Source organism: Bos javanicus, chromosome 1, assembly GCF_032452875.1.
Source record: "Bos javanicus breed banteng chromosome 1, ARS-OSU_banteng_1.0, whole genome shotgun sequence".
Lineage (NCBI taxonomy): Eukaryota > Metazoa > Chordata > Mammalia > Artiodactyla > Bovidae > Bos > Bos javanicus.
In genome coordinates, this window is record NC_083868.1 from 45,502,826 (window position 1) to 45,517,219 (window position 14,394).

Consider the following 14,394-nt stretch of genomic DNA (forward strand, 5'->3'; position numbering starts at 1 on the left):
GATTTTACTTCCACTTTCAAATCTTCCTCTTTTTAGCTTCATAAAAAATCTATTGACAAAATCACCAGGATGCCATGAACTGCAGTTGTGGAGATGTATCTTAAGGAACTGGAACTTAGGCCAGATCAGAATATTTCACAGCTGTTCATCATAAAAAGCTATCACATGAATTCCCGTTCTGGATACAACTGGCTCACTAAGTCTGACATTCTGATTCTAGGCATAGAGAGGAGCATTCATTCACTATTGAGTATAGACCTCATACTTCCTCTCTTTTACATTGATAAGCCTAGCATTTTTCTGACATGAAAATAAACGAGGAAAAACCCTGGTGTTGCTTCTTTAAAAGGTACCTTCATTGGTTTTTCAAATAGATGGGTTTTTGAAATCAAGAAATGCTTTACCTCGTTTAGCTGGTTTCAGACAAGCTATGCAAACACTGTGACCCTTTATATCTTTGTTGGGAATTCCGGCTGATGCAATTACCTGATTCAGTACTGAATGCCACTGTGTTGCTGGGTGGCCCTTCACCAAGTGGGTTTATGGGTTTCACCTGGAATTCATAGCTGAAGGGGGAGAAAAAGAGAACAACATTCTTCAGAAGTAGGAAACAACATCTGGTCATACTTAATGTTCCTCCCAATTCTGTTTTGAAATCATCATGATGTTGAATGGACTTATGTTCTAGAAGCAGCTTCAGGAAACTGTTCAAACAGCTTGTCTGTTTTCTAAAAGAAAGGGGTTAATAAAAAAAAAAAAAAAACTTCTCTTTTAAAATCTCCAAATTAACAGAATAAAAATAGCTGAGGAGGTTGTTAATAGACATGCAGGAAAGCAGTATTCGGTGGACCCAGGCTAATTACAGTAATTAGGAGTCTCAGTTTTCTTCAAAGGATTAACTACTTCCTGGGAGCAAAGAATTGGAAAACTCCCAACTTGGGTTGTTGCTTTAGACTTCGTGTTCCTTACCGTGGGGTTTGAACTATGTATGTGAGAATCACATGATAGAGTTGTAGTGGAGAAAGTTTAAAATGCAGATTTTTTTGCTCTATGGTAGCTACTGAATCCATTTGTGAGGGTTTCCAGAAAGGTATTTATAGTAAGTTTCTGAGGTGAATCCTGTGGCCACTGACACATGAGAACTAGATAAACTATGGGAACTGATGCATATGAAAATACTATGTTGCAGGAAGTTGCTGATTATATCACCTGGAACTCGCATCTTATGTGGATCATACGAAGTCACGATATATCCTGAGTAATGGCATGGTAATGTCACCTCAGGATAAGCATGGGCATAAAGACACCCCCCTCTCCCTCTATAAACCAGATTCATATGGACCAGGTCCTTAACCTTTTATGTTAAAAAAACAAAGGACAAAACAAGCTCATATCCCTAATAGTTAAAAGTTTGTTTGATTTCTGTCCTTAAGAATTATTCACTAAATTGCTAGGCAATATTTGACAAATTTCACCCATAGAACACTCAAGCAGAGCAAATCCTTTTAAATTCAAACAGTAAAGCTATTTGCTGTTTGCCTGAAACTAAGAGTTCCTTTTAGTTGCAGACTTGGTAGGAAAGTAGTTTCAAATGTAAAACCAGCTTGAGTCAGCTGAGAATTGTGAGTTTCGAAATTTTGAAAGACTTTGGGAGATAATTCCCCTTTTTGAAAAGTTTATAATTGACTAAGTGCAGAACACACAAATTTATTAAAAAAGTGAAAAACAGAAGGATGACAGCTCTCAGTTTGGTACAGAGGATAACCAAGTGAGCAAAAACAGGAAAACTTTCTGGGGCTCAAAAGATTTTGGGCTACTGAGGCATTGCATTAAAACACTGCTGCAATCTACAAGGAAGACAGATTCTAGTATTACAATGTCAACCACTTTTTGAGTGCTTCCTATGTACTCAAAAAGTACACTACATATAAAAAGTAATACAATACACACAAACCCCAAGAAATAAGTATTAATCCTATTTATCAGTTGAGAACAATCAGGCTCTTAACTATTGTACTCATTGCTTTTGCTTTTCTAAACTTCCAAACTTTGTGATATAGGGATTAAAACATGCAGTTTTTATAGTGAGAGACTGCACATGAAAGAATTTTTGTAAACTAATCAGCTGGTAGAAGGTGTCGTTATCCTTTGCATAAGAGACTGCTGATATAAAGCCACCCATCTCATTTAAATAAATTGCACATACATCAGGTGCTTTGGCATAGAATATTTCCACAGATTAAATTCTAGCTCAGAGGCCTCATGAACTTATAAGAAAGAAAGAAAAAATCATCCCACTATGGTGAACTGAAAATGGAAAAAAGAAATCACAGGCATCTAGACTTTGATTCAAGTGGGCAATGCATTCCACATTCTAGGCCACTGCCAAAAATCTCTGCTTTGGCCAAGTCTGATGAAATTATTTCCGTGTCTTTTTTATTTCAGTTATTTACTCTTCAGCTATATTTGTAGTATGGCCACAAATACTGATAAGCTACTTTGGCGGGGTTTTTTTTGGCCACCATTTTATGATACTTGACAAGTTTTGAAGAAATTATTTTAAACTAAGTTTAATTAATAGCATGGGAACCAAAAGGCAGATATTTTTGGCTGCCTTTATATTAAACAATATTAAAATGGTATATTTTAAAAGGCAAAATTTTCCCCAAGAAGCACATTTTGTCATGAGATTTATGACACTGTAGGTATAAGAGTAATGTCTTACATAGAGAATAGACTTATGGACATGGGGAGACGGTGAGATGTATGGAAAGAGTAACGTGGAAACTTAAAATATGTAAAATAGATAGCCAAGGGGAATTCGCTGTATGGCTCAGGAAACTCAAACGGGCTGTGTATCAATCTAGAGGGGTGGGATGGGGCTGGAGATGGGAGGGAGATTCAAAAGGGAGAGGGTATATGTATACTTATGGCTGATTCATGTTGAGGTTTGTCAGAAAATTCTATAAAGCAATTATCCTTCAATAAAAAAAAATTTTTTAAGTAATGTCTTAGAGAAAATATTGATTGCACATAGGAAATAAGCATAGCATTTTAGCTATGCAAAAATGCTTGCAGAAGAAAATTATTTGAAATAAAAAGTACAGAATAAAATTTCAAATAGAATATTTGGAAGATAAGAAACACAAATATTAGGGGAAAAAGATGAAAAATGTGAGAAAATATAGGAACGAGCAGATTATTTCAGGGAATACAAAACTAGTAGATTCTAGAAGAGAGAGGAGGGGAAAAGGAAGGTAGGAAATTACCCTAGAAGTTTTTAAGTAATTTCCCATAACTGAAAGACATGGGTTTCTAGGTTTAAAAGGCCTAATACTTGCCAAGCAATAAGAAAAAAAAGACTAATGCATAGAAATTGCAAAATCTTGGAGTACTAGGATAAAGAGTAGATCTTAAATGTTTCTGAAAAGAAAACTGGTCACATTCAAAGAATCCAGAATCAGAATGACGTGTGACAGCAACTCCAGAAGTTAGAAAACAATGGAACAATACTTTGAAGGGTTCATGTTATCCTACAATCTATGTTTTAGTTAAACAGTATCAGAGTAGAGTAAAGCACGGATATTTTCAGACACATAAGGACCCCAAAATAACTTCTATAACCTCTCTTGAAGGTGTGTTTCTCAAGAAATGCCAGAAAGCAAGGGAGTAAACAAGGAAGACATGGATATAGGAATTATCCTTAATGTAGGAGAGAGACAAAAGATGATGGTGAGGGGTCCCAGGAGATGTTGCCATGAACAAACACATGTAACAGGTGACTCGAATGTTTGGCCATTTGGAGAAATATTCTAGACATACGGATTTAATTAACAGAAGAAACACCTAAAATAATTGAAAATGAGAGAGGGTGTACTAAGATGTAATAGGAGGCCCCGAGCCCTCCTCCTCCCACAGACACATTGAATGTACATCTGCACATAGAGCAGTTCCCTCTGAAAGAGATCCAGAAAGAAGCTGAGCAACTCCTCTACATTGGGGAAATGAGAGAATACCCGTATCAAGATGGGCAGCAAGGGTTGGGACACACTGGCCATAAAGCCCACCCCTGACACAGCACCATATAATCAAGAGGAAACCCCCAACTTCTTCCTGAGGAGCAAAGGGTTTATAACCCACATCTAACATCCCAACTTTTAAGACTCTCACCTGAGGGATGGGTCCCCTAAGCACCTGGCTCTGAAAGCCAGCAGGGCTTGTGTTTATGAAAACCATAAGGATATAGCAAATAAGCTGTTCTTACAAGTGCATGAGCAGTCACGATGGCTATGCCCTTACTGGATAGCAAAAGGGCAAAATCACCTATTTTTTCTGCCAGTGTTAAAAGACAATGCCTGAGGGCCAGGATTTTTTTTTTTTTTTTTCAGGGCCAGGATTTTAATTTAGCAAGTATCTGGGGCCTGTGATCCTCCCTGGAGACCAGGGAAGCCATTGGAAAGTTGCTGGTATCTCCCTGGAAGGAGGTTGTAACATGTTTGTGCCCTAAGTTTATAGCTTCCATCCAAAGGGATGAATCCTTGGATCACCTGACTGATAGCCAATGGGGCCTTGCATTCATGAGTCCCACAGGACTGTGGCAAAGAAGCAATTTTTAACTAGCTAGTCCCCTAGGGCTCAGCACAGAGGGAGCAGACAAAAATGCCCATCTTCCTATTTTTCCCTGAAAGGGGTTTAACTGCATAGTTTAAAAGCTGACACCTGAGGGTGAGGCTTCTAGTTTTAGCACATATTTAGAGACTAGCTGTGATCTTCTCCAGAGACAGGGAAGTTGGCAGACACCTTCTCTGCCTTCTCCCTCCAGCCTGCTCCAACAATAAAAATAAATCACTAATATGTCCCTGGAAGGGACTTGTACAAATGGCTGAGTCTCAGCTTTCACAACTACTGCCCAAGGGATAGGTCTCCATATTGCCTGCTCTGAGAGGCAATTTGTGTTCACAAATACACAGGGCTAGTGGAGAAGGCAATGCCACCCCACTCCAGCACTCTTGCCTGAAAAATCCCATGGATGGGGGAGCCTGGTGGGCTGCAGTCCATGGGGTCGCTAGGAGTCGGATACGACTGAAGGACTTCACTTTCACTTTTCACTTTCATGCATTGGAGAAGGAAATGGCAACCCACTCCAGTGTTCTTGCCTGGAGAATCCCAGGGACGGGGGAGCCTGGTGGGCTGCTGTCTATGGGGTCGCACAGAGTCAGACACGACTGAAGCGACTTAGCAGCAGCAGCAGCAGCAAACAAACAACCAGTTTTTAATGCACACAGAGCATACTTCCTACCTCACCCCACTCCCCGCCCCAACTATATCCTGGGTTCAGCAGGCAAACAGCCATCTCCTAGTGTTTCCCTAGAAGGGGCTTAACTACTTGATCTCCCAACTGCTACCTAGTGTTCAGCTTGTAATCAGTCTGCATCTAGATGGTGACTGTGATTCTCCCCTTTGGGACACTAATGAGTTTTGGCACACCCCCAAATACTATGAGTCACTAAAGCTAAAGAAAGTTGCTTGGACAATCTCAGAGGTTTGAGAAACAAGTAGGGGCTCAGGTTCAGTTCAGTCACTCGTGTCCGACTCTTTGCAACCCCATGAACCGCAGCACACCAGGCCTCCCTGTCCATTACCAATTCCCGGAGTCCATTACTAGGGAAGAGAATAAGAAGAAAACTCTCTCCTTTTTTGTTCCTTAACAAGGATGACCCTCAGAAATTAGTTTTGGGTAACATTAGATGAAGGGGCTTCCCCTGTGACTCAGTTGGTAAAGAATCTGCCTGCCAATGCAGGAGACACAAGAGATGTGAGTTCGATCCCTGGGTCAGGAAGATCCCCTGAAGGAGTGCATAACTATCCATTCCAGTATTCTTAACTGGAGAATTCCATAAACAGAGGAGCCTGGAAGGCTACAGTTCATGGGGTTGCAAAGAGTAGGACATTACTGAGCACCTAACACTTTCACTTTTCAACATTATATAAAATATTGAAAAAATAAAAGGCATATTATACCTCAAGTAAAATAATTGGCTTAGTTAACCATCAGCAACCCCATGAACTACAGCATGCCAGGCCTCCCTCTCCATCACCAACTCCCGGAGTCCACCCAAACCCATGTCCATCGAGTCAGTGATGCTATCCAACCATCTCATCCTCTGTTGTCCCCTTCTCTTCCTGCCCCCAATCCCTCCCGGCATCAGAGTCTTTTCCAATGAGTCAACTCTTCGCATGAGGTGGCTAAAGTACTGGAGTTTCAGCTTCAGCATCATTCCTTCCAAAGAAATCCCAGGGCTGATCTCCTTCAGAATGGACTGGTTGGATCTCCTTGCAGTCCAAGGGACTCTCAAGAGTCTTCTCCAACACCACAGTTCAAAAGCATCAATTCTTCGGCACTCAGCCTTCTTCACAGTCCAACTCTCACATCCATACATGACCACAGGAAAAACCACAGCCTTGACTAGACGAACCTTTGTTGGCAGAGTAATGTCTCTGCTTTTGAATATGCTATCTATGTTGGTCATAACTTTCCTTCCAAGGAGCAAGCGTCTTTTAATTTCATGGCTGAAGTCACCATCTGCAGTGATTTTGGAGCCCCAAAAAATAAAGTCTGACACTGTTTCCACTGTTTCCCCATCCATTTCCCATGAAGTGATGGGACCAGATGCCATGATCTTCGTTTTCTGAATGTTGAGCTTTAAGCCAACTTTTTCACTCTCCACTTTCACATTCATCAAGAGGCTTTTTAGTTCCTCTTCACTTTCTGCCATAAGGGTGGTGTCATCTGCATATCTGAGGTTATTGATATTTCTCCCGGCAATCTTGATTCCAGCTTGTGCTTCTTCCAGCCCAGCGTTTCTCATGATGTACTCTGCATATAAGTTAAATAAGTAGGGTGACAATATACAGCCTTGACGTACTCCTTTTCCTATTTGGAACCAGTCTGTTGTTCCATATCCAGTTCTAACTGTTGCTTCCTGACCTGCATACAAATTTCTCAAGAGGCAGATCAGGTGGTCTGGTATTCCCATCTCTTTCAGAATTTTCCACAGTTTATTGTGATCCACACAAAGGCTTTGGCATAGTCAATAAAGCAGAAATAGATGTTTTTCTGGAACTCTCCTGCTTTTTCCATGATCCAGCGGATGTTGGCAATTTGATCTCTGGTTCCTCTGCCTTTTCTAAAACCAGCTTGAACATCAGGAAGTTCACGGTTCACATACTGCTGAAGCCTGGCTTGGAGTATTTTGAGCATTACTTTACTAGCGTGTGAGACGAGTGCAATTGTGCGGTAGTTTGAGCATTCTTTGGCATTGCCTTTCTTTCTGGCTTGGAATGAAAACTGACTTTTCCAGTCCTGTGGCCACTGCTGAGTTTTCCAAATTTGCTCTCATAGCACTTTCACAGCATCATCTTTCATGATTTGAAAGAGCTCAACTGGAATTCCATCACTTCCACTAGCTTTGTTCATAGTGATGCTTTCTAAGGCCCACTTGACTTCACATTCCAGGATGTCTGGCTCTAGGTCAGTGATCACACCATCATGATTATCTGGGTCGTGAAGATCTTTTTTGTACAGTTCTTCTATGTATTCTTGCCACCTCTTCTTGATATCTTCTGCTTCTGTTAGGTCCATACCATTTCTGTCCTTTATCGAGCCCATCTTTGCACGAAATATTCCCTTGGTATCTCTAATTTTCTTGAAGAGATCTCTAGTCTCTCCCATTTATGGCTGCACTTTGCTGGAGCAGCTGTTAAGAGATACCCCATGCCCAAAGTAAGAGAAACCCAAGTAAGTGTTTGCAGCCGGTTGGTGTTGCAAGAGGGCATCAGAGGGCAGACACACTGAAACCATACTCAAAGAAAACTAGTCAATCTAATCACACTAGGACCACAGCCTTGTCTAACTCAATGAAACTAAGCCATGCCCGTGGGGCAACCCAAGACGGGCGGGTCATGGTGGAGAGATCTGACAGAATGTGGTCCACTGGAGAAGGGAATGGCAAACAACTTTAGTATTCTTGCCTTGAGAACCCCATGAACAGTATGAAAAAGCAAAATGGTAGGATACTGAAAGAGGAACTCCCCAGGTCAGTAGGTGCCCAATATGCTACTGGAGATCAGTGGAGAAATAACTCCAGAAAGAATGAAGGGATGGAGTCAAAGCAAAAATAATACCCAGCTGTGGATGTGACTGGTGATAGAAGCAAGGTCCGATGCTATAAAGAGCAATATTGCATAGGAACCTGGAATGTCAGGTCCATGAATCAAGGCAAACTGGAAGTGGTCAAACAAGAGATGGCAAGAGAGAATGTCGACGTTCTAGGAATCAGCAAACTGAAATGGACTAGAATGAGTGAATTTAACTCAGATGACCATTTTATCTACTACTGCAGGCAGGAATCCCTCAGAAGAAATGGAGTAGCCATCATGGTCAACAGAAGAGTCCGAAATGCAGTACTTGGATGCAATCTCAAAAACGACAGAATGATCTCTGTTCGTTTCCAAGGCAAACCATTCAATATCACAGTAATCCAAGTCTATGCCCCAACCAGTAACACTGAAGAAGCTGAAGTTGAACAGTTCTATGAAGACCTATAAGACCTTTTAGAACTAACACCCAAAAAAGATGTCCTTTTCATTATAGAGGACTGGAATGCAAAAGAAGGAAGTCAAGAAACACCTGGAGTAAGAGGCAAATTTGGCCTTGGAATACGGAATGAAGCAGGGCAAAGACTAATAGAGTTTTGCCAAGAAAATGCACTGGTCATAACAAACACCCTCTTCCAACAACACAACAGAAGACTCTATACATGGACATCACCAGATGGTCAACACTGAAATCAAATTGATTATATTCTTTGCAGCCAAAGTGGAGAAGCTCTATACAATCAGCAAAAACAAGACCAGGAGCTGACTGTGGCTCAGATCATGAACTCCTTATTGCCAAATTCAGACTTAAATTGAAGAAAGTAGGGAAAACCACTATACCATTCAGGTATGACCTAAATCAAATCCCTTATGATTATACAGTGGGAGTGAGAAATAGATTTAAGGGCCTAGATCTGATAGATGGAGTGCCTGTTGAACTATGGACTGAGGTTCGTGACATTGTACAGGAGACAGGGATCAAGGCCATCCCCATGGAAAAGAAATGCAAAAAAGCAAAATAGCTGTCTGGGGAGGCCTTACAAATAGCTGTGAAAAGAAGAGAAGCAAAAAGCAAAGGAGAAATGGAAAGATATAAGCATCTGAATGCAGAGTTCCAAAGAATAGCAAAAAGAGATAAGAAAGCCTTCTTCAGCAATCAATGCAAAGAAATAGAGGAAAACTTTCCTAACCAGGGTAAAGAAACATTCAGACCCAGGAAAGCTAGAGAGTTCCAATGGAATCCAAAGAGCTCCATATCAACATTAATAGACCTGCATTAATGATGATTAAATTTTCAAAAGTTAAAAATAAGGAAAGAATCTTAACAGCAGCAGGGGAAAAGCAACTTGTTATGTACAATGGAGTTCCCATAACAATATCAGCAGATTTTTCAGCAAAAACTTTCAGGCCAGAAGGGAGCAGCATGATACAGTCAAAAGTGCTGAATTAAAAAAAAATCAGCGAAGTTGGTCTTCAGAATTAAAGAGAAAATAGAGTTTCCCAGACAAATAAAGGCCAAAACAGTTCATCACCACTACATCAGCCTTACAACAATGTTAAAGAGAGTTCTTCAAATAGAAATGGAAGGATGCTAATTAGTAACAGGGAAACATAAAAGTATAAAACTCAATGGTAAAAGTAAATATGCAATTACATTTAGAGTACTCTAATGTTAAAACTGTGGAGAGTAAATCACTTATAACTCTAATGTGAGAGTTAAAAAACAAACAAAAATACTACAATAACTATAATTGCAATAATTAACTAATGGATATACAGTGTAAAAATGTAAATTATGACATAAAAACAAAACGTGGAGGGAAGAGTATAAAAAACAGAGCTAGTGTGTGTTTGAAGTTGTCATTAACTTAAATAGACTTTATGTAAAATAGACTTATGATATTTTATGTAAATCTGGCAACTACATAAGTAATAAGTAATGGTAACTACAAAGTAATAACCAGTAATACATATACACACAAAAAGAACAGAATCACAGCATAGCACTACAGAAAGTCATCAGATCACAAAGGAAGAGAAGGAGAGATGAAGAAAGGAAAAAAAGAATTACAAAACAAAATAGTAATTGTACGTCCATATCTAACAATAATTACTGTAAATGTAAATGGACCAAACTCTTTAATACTTCAAGATAGGTCACATGTTAGGATGCAAGACAAGTATTAATAAATTTAAGAAAATTAGTATCATATACAGTATATTTTCTAACCAGAATGGTAAGAAAATAGAATTCAATTTAAAAGAAGGAGTTGGAAAATTCACAGATATATGGAGATTAAATAACAAACATATGAATGAAAAACCAATGAGTCAAAGAAAAAAAAATCGAGAGCAATCAAAATATATCTTGAGCCAAAGGAAAATGGAAAGACAACATAACAAAATTTATGCAATACCTCAAAAGCAATTCTATGAGAGAAATTTATAGTAAATAAATTTAACAAATACCTATATTAAGAAAAAAAAGATATCAAATAAACAACCTAACTTTACACCTCAAGGAACAAGAAAAAGAACAAGCTAAGCCCAAAGTTAGTAGAAGGAAGGAGATAACAAAGAGCAGAGCAGAAGTAAAAGAAATAGGGACCAGAAAAACAATACAAAAGATCAGTAAACTAAGAGCTGGCTTTTCAAAAAGATACACAAAACTGACAAATCTTTAGCTAGGATAACGGAAAAAAGGGAGAGCTCAAGTAAAATCAGGAAATCAGAAATAAAAGAGGAGATGTTAAAACTGCTGCTGCTGCTAAGTCGCTTCAGTCGTGTCTGACTCTGTGCAACCCCGTAGACGGCAGCCCACCAGGCTCCTCCGTCCATGGGATTTTCCCGGCAAGAGTACTGGAGTGGGTTGGCATTGCCTTCTCCGGACATTAAAACTGGTGCTACAGAAATACAAGGGATTTGGGGAGATCAGTGGACAATTATGAACAATTATACGCCAACAAATTGAATAATCTAGAGGAAATATATAAATTCTTAGAAACATAAAACCTATCAAGACTAAAGCATGAAAGAACAGATCATTTGAGTAGACTAATTACTAGGAAGGAGATTGAGTCAGTAACCAAAAACTTCCCAAGAAACAAGAGCCCAGGACCAGATGTTTTTACTGGTGGATTCAATAATTAACACCAGTCTTTCTCAAACTTTTCCAATAAATTGAAGGGGAGAGGGAAACTCCCAAATTCATTTTATGAGGTCAGCATTACCCTGCCAGACAAGGACACTACAAGAAAAGAAAATTATAATCCAATATTCTTGATGAAATATAGATGCAAAAATCCTCAACAAAATATTAGCAAACCCAAGTTCATCAATACATTAGAATCATCATAAACATGATCTAGTGGGATTCATTCCAAGAATGCAAAGATGGTTCAACATTCACAAATCAATGTGATATACCATATTAACAAAAAGAGGGATAAAAAAACTATATGATTTATATGACCTAAATAGATGCAGAAAAAGCATTTGAAAAAATTCAACATTCTTTCTTGATAAAAACTCTCAACAAACTTGGTATACAGGGAACATGCCTCAAGATAATAAAGGCTTGTATGATAAGCCCACAGCTAACATCATACTTAATGATGAAATGCTGAAAGCTTTTCCTATCTCAGAAACAAGACAAGAATCCCTATTCTCACCACTTTTATTCAACATAGCACTGGAAGTCCTGGCTAGAGCAATCAGTCAAGAGAAGGAAATAAAAAACACCCAAACTGGAAAGGAAGAAGTAAATTTTTTTCCATTTGCAGATGATGACATGATATTATATGTAGAAAACCCTAAACACTCAACCAAAAAGCTGCTAGAACTAATACATTTGGTAAAGTTTAGGATCCTGTATTAATATATAGAAATCTGTTGGATTGTCTGTATACCAAAATTTATCAGAGAGAGAAATTAAGGAAACAATTTACAAACAATTTAGCCTCAAATATAATAAAATATTTAGGAATAATTTAAGGAGATAAAAGATCTGTACACTGAAAACTTAAAGACACTGATGAAAGATATCAAAGAAGATACCAATAAAATGAAAGATATTCCACAATCCCTTATTTTATATCATACATAAAAGTCAGCTCAAAATGGTTTAAAGACTTGAACACAAAATCTGAAATCATAAAACTCCTCAAAACTATTCAAATCCCTAAAGGAGGATGGCATCAAGGTTTTGCATTCATTACGTAAGAGAATCTGAAAGACCCAGCAGTGGCCACAGGACTGGAAAAGTTTAATTCTCATCCCAGTTCCCAAGAAGGGTAGTACCAAAGAATGTACTAACCATCAGACAGTTGCACTCATCTCCCATGCTGGTAAGGCCATGCTTAAAATCTTGCATGCTAGGCTTCAGCATTATGCAAACCAAAAACTTCCAGATGTCCAAGCTGGTTATAGAAAAAGAAGAACTAGAGATCAAATTGCCAACATTTGCTGGATTATAGAGAAGGCAAGGACATTTCAGAAAAAAACATCTATCTCTGTTTCTTCAACTAGGCTAAAGCTTTGACCATGTGGATCATGACAAACTGTGGAAAGCTCTTAGTGAGATGGGAGTACCAGACCATCTTACCTCTCTCCTGAGAAACCTGTTTGCAGGCCAAGAAGCAACAGTTAGAACCCTGTATGGAACAACTGATTGGTTCAAGATCGACAAAGGAGTATGACACAGCTGTCTGCTGTCACCCTTTTTGTTTAACCTATATGCTGAGCACATTGTGAGAAATGCCAGGCTGGATGAGTTACAAGTTGTACAAGTTGGAATCACGATAGGCGGGAGAAACAACAACCTCAGGTATGCAGATGATACCATTCTAATGGCAGAAAGTGAAGAAGAACTAAAGCGCCTCAATGAGGGTGAAGGAGGAGGGTAAAAGAGTTGACTCAAGACTAAATATTAAAAATCTAAGATCATGGCATCTGGCCCCATTACTGCATGGCAAATAGAAGGGGAAAAGGTGGAAGCAGTGACAGATTTCCTCTTCTTGGGCTCAAAAATCACTGTAGATGGTGACTGCAGCCATGAAATCAGAAGACAATTGCTTCTTGGCAGGAAAGTGATGACAAACCTAGACAGTGTTGAAAAGCAGAGACATTACTCTGCCGACAAAGGTCCATATAGTCAAGGCTATGGTCTTCCCAGTGGTCACTTACGGTTGTGAGAGCTGGACCATAACGAAGGCAGAACACCAAAGAATTGATGCCTTCGAACTGTGGTGCTGGAGAAGACTCCCGAAAGACCCTTGGACATCAAGGAGATCAAACCAGCCAATCTTAAGGGAGATCAATCCTGAATATTCACTGGAAGGACTGATGCTGAAGCTGAAGCTCTAGTATTTTAGTCATCTGATGTGTACCCACGACTCATTGGAAAAGTCCCTGATGCTGGGAAAGATTGAAGGCAGAAGGATAAGAGGGCATCAGAGGATGAGATGGCTGGATGGCATCACCAATGCAATGGACATGAACTTGGGCAAACTTTGGGAGATGGTGAAGGACAGGGAGGCCTGGCGTTCTGCTGTCCATGGGTTGCAAACAGTCAGTCAACTAGGTGATTGAGAGCAACAACAAGCTCCTTTATATTAGTCTTGGTAATAATTTTTGGATCTGACACCAAAATCAAAAGCAACAAAAGCAAAAATAAACAAGTGAGACTACATCAAACTGAAAATCTGTACAGCAAAGGGAACCATCAACAAATGAAAAGGCAACCTATGGAATGGAAGAAAATACATGCAAATCATACATCTGATAAGTGGTTAATATCCAAAATACATAAGAAACTCACACAACTCAACAGCAAAAAAGTCAATGACCCAAGGGAAAAATGTGCAAAGGACCTGAAAAGACCCCTTTCAAAAGAAGAGATACACATAGCCAATAGGCACATGAAAGAATGCTAAAGACATCACTAATCATCAGAGAAATGCACATCAAAACCCCAGTGAGATGTTACCTCACACCTGTTAGGATGTCTATTATCTAAAAGACAAGAGATAGCAAAACCTGGTGAGGATATGGAGTAAAGGGTATCCTTGTGCACTACTGGTGGGAATGAAAAGTGGTACAGAAATGAAAAATAGAAGTACCATATGATTGATTCTATTCTTTGCAGCCAAAGATGGAGAAGTTCCATATGGTCAGCAAAAACAAGATCGGAACTGACTGTGGCTCAGATCACGAACTCCTTATTGCAAAATTCAGACT

At 39.3% G+C, this 14,394-nt stretch overlaps 1 protein-coding gene across 50 annotated transcripts in view; it reads right to left on the bottom strand.

The window, feature by feature from the left end:
- The window catches only part of ABI3BP (ABI family member 3 binding protein), a 293,260-nt gene that overhangs the window by 5,451 nt on the left and 273,415 nt on the right, over positions 1–14,394 (bottom strand). For all 50 annotated transcript variants that reach the window (XM_061426547.1, XM_061426450.1, XM_061426423.1 and 47 more), the window contains one exon: positions 487–566. In XM_061426547.1, the coding sequence (XP_061282531.1) occupies positions 487–566 (80 nt within the window). The remainder of the gene's footprint in view (positions 1–486; positions 567–14,394) is intronic.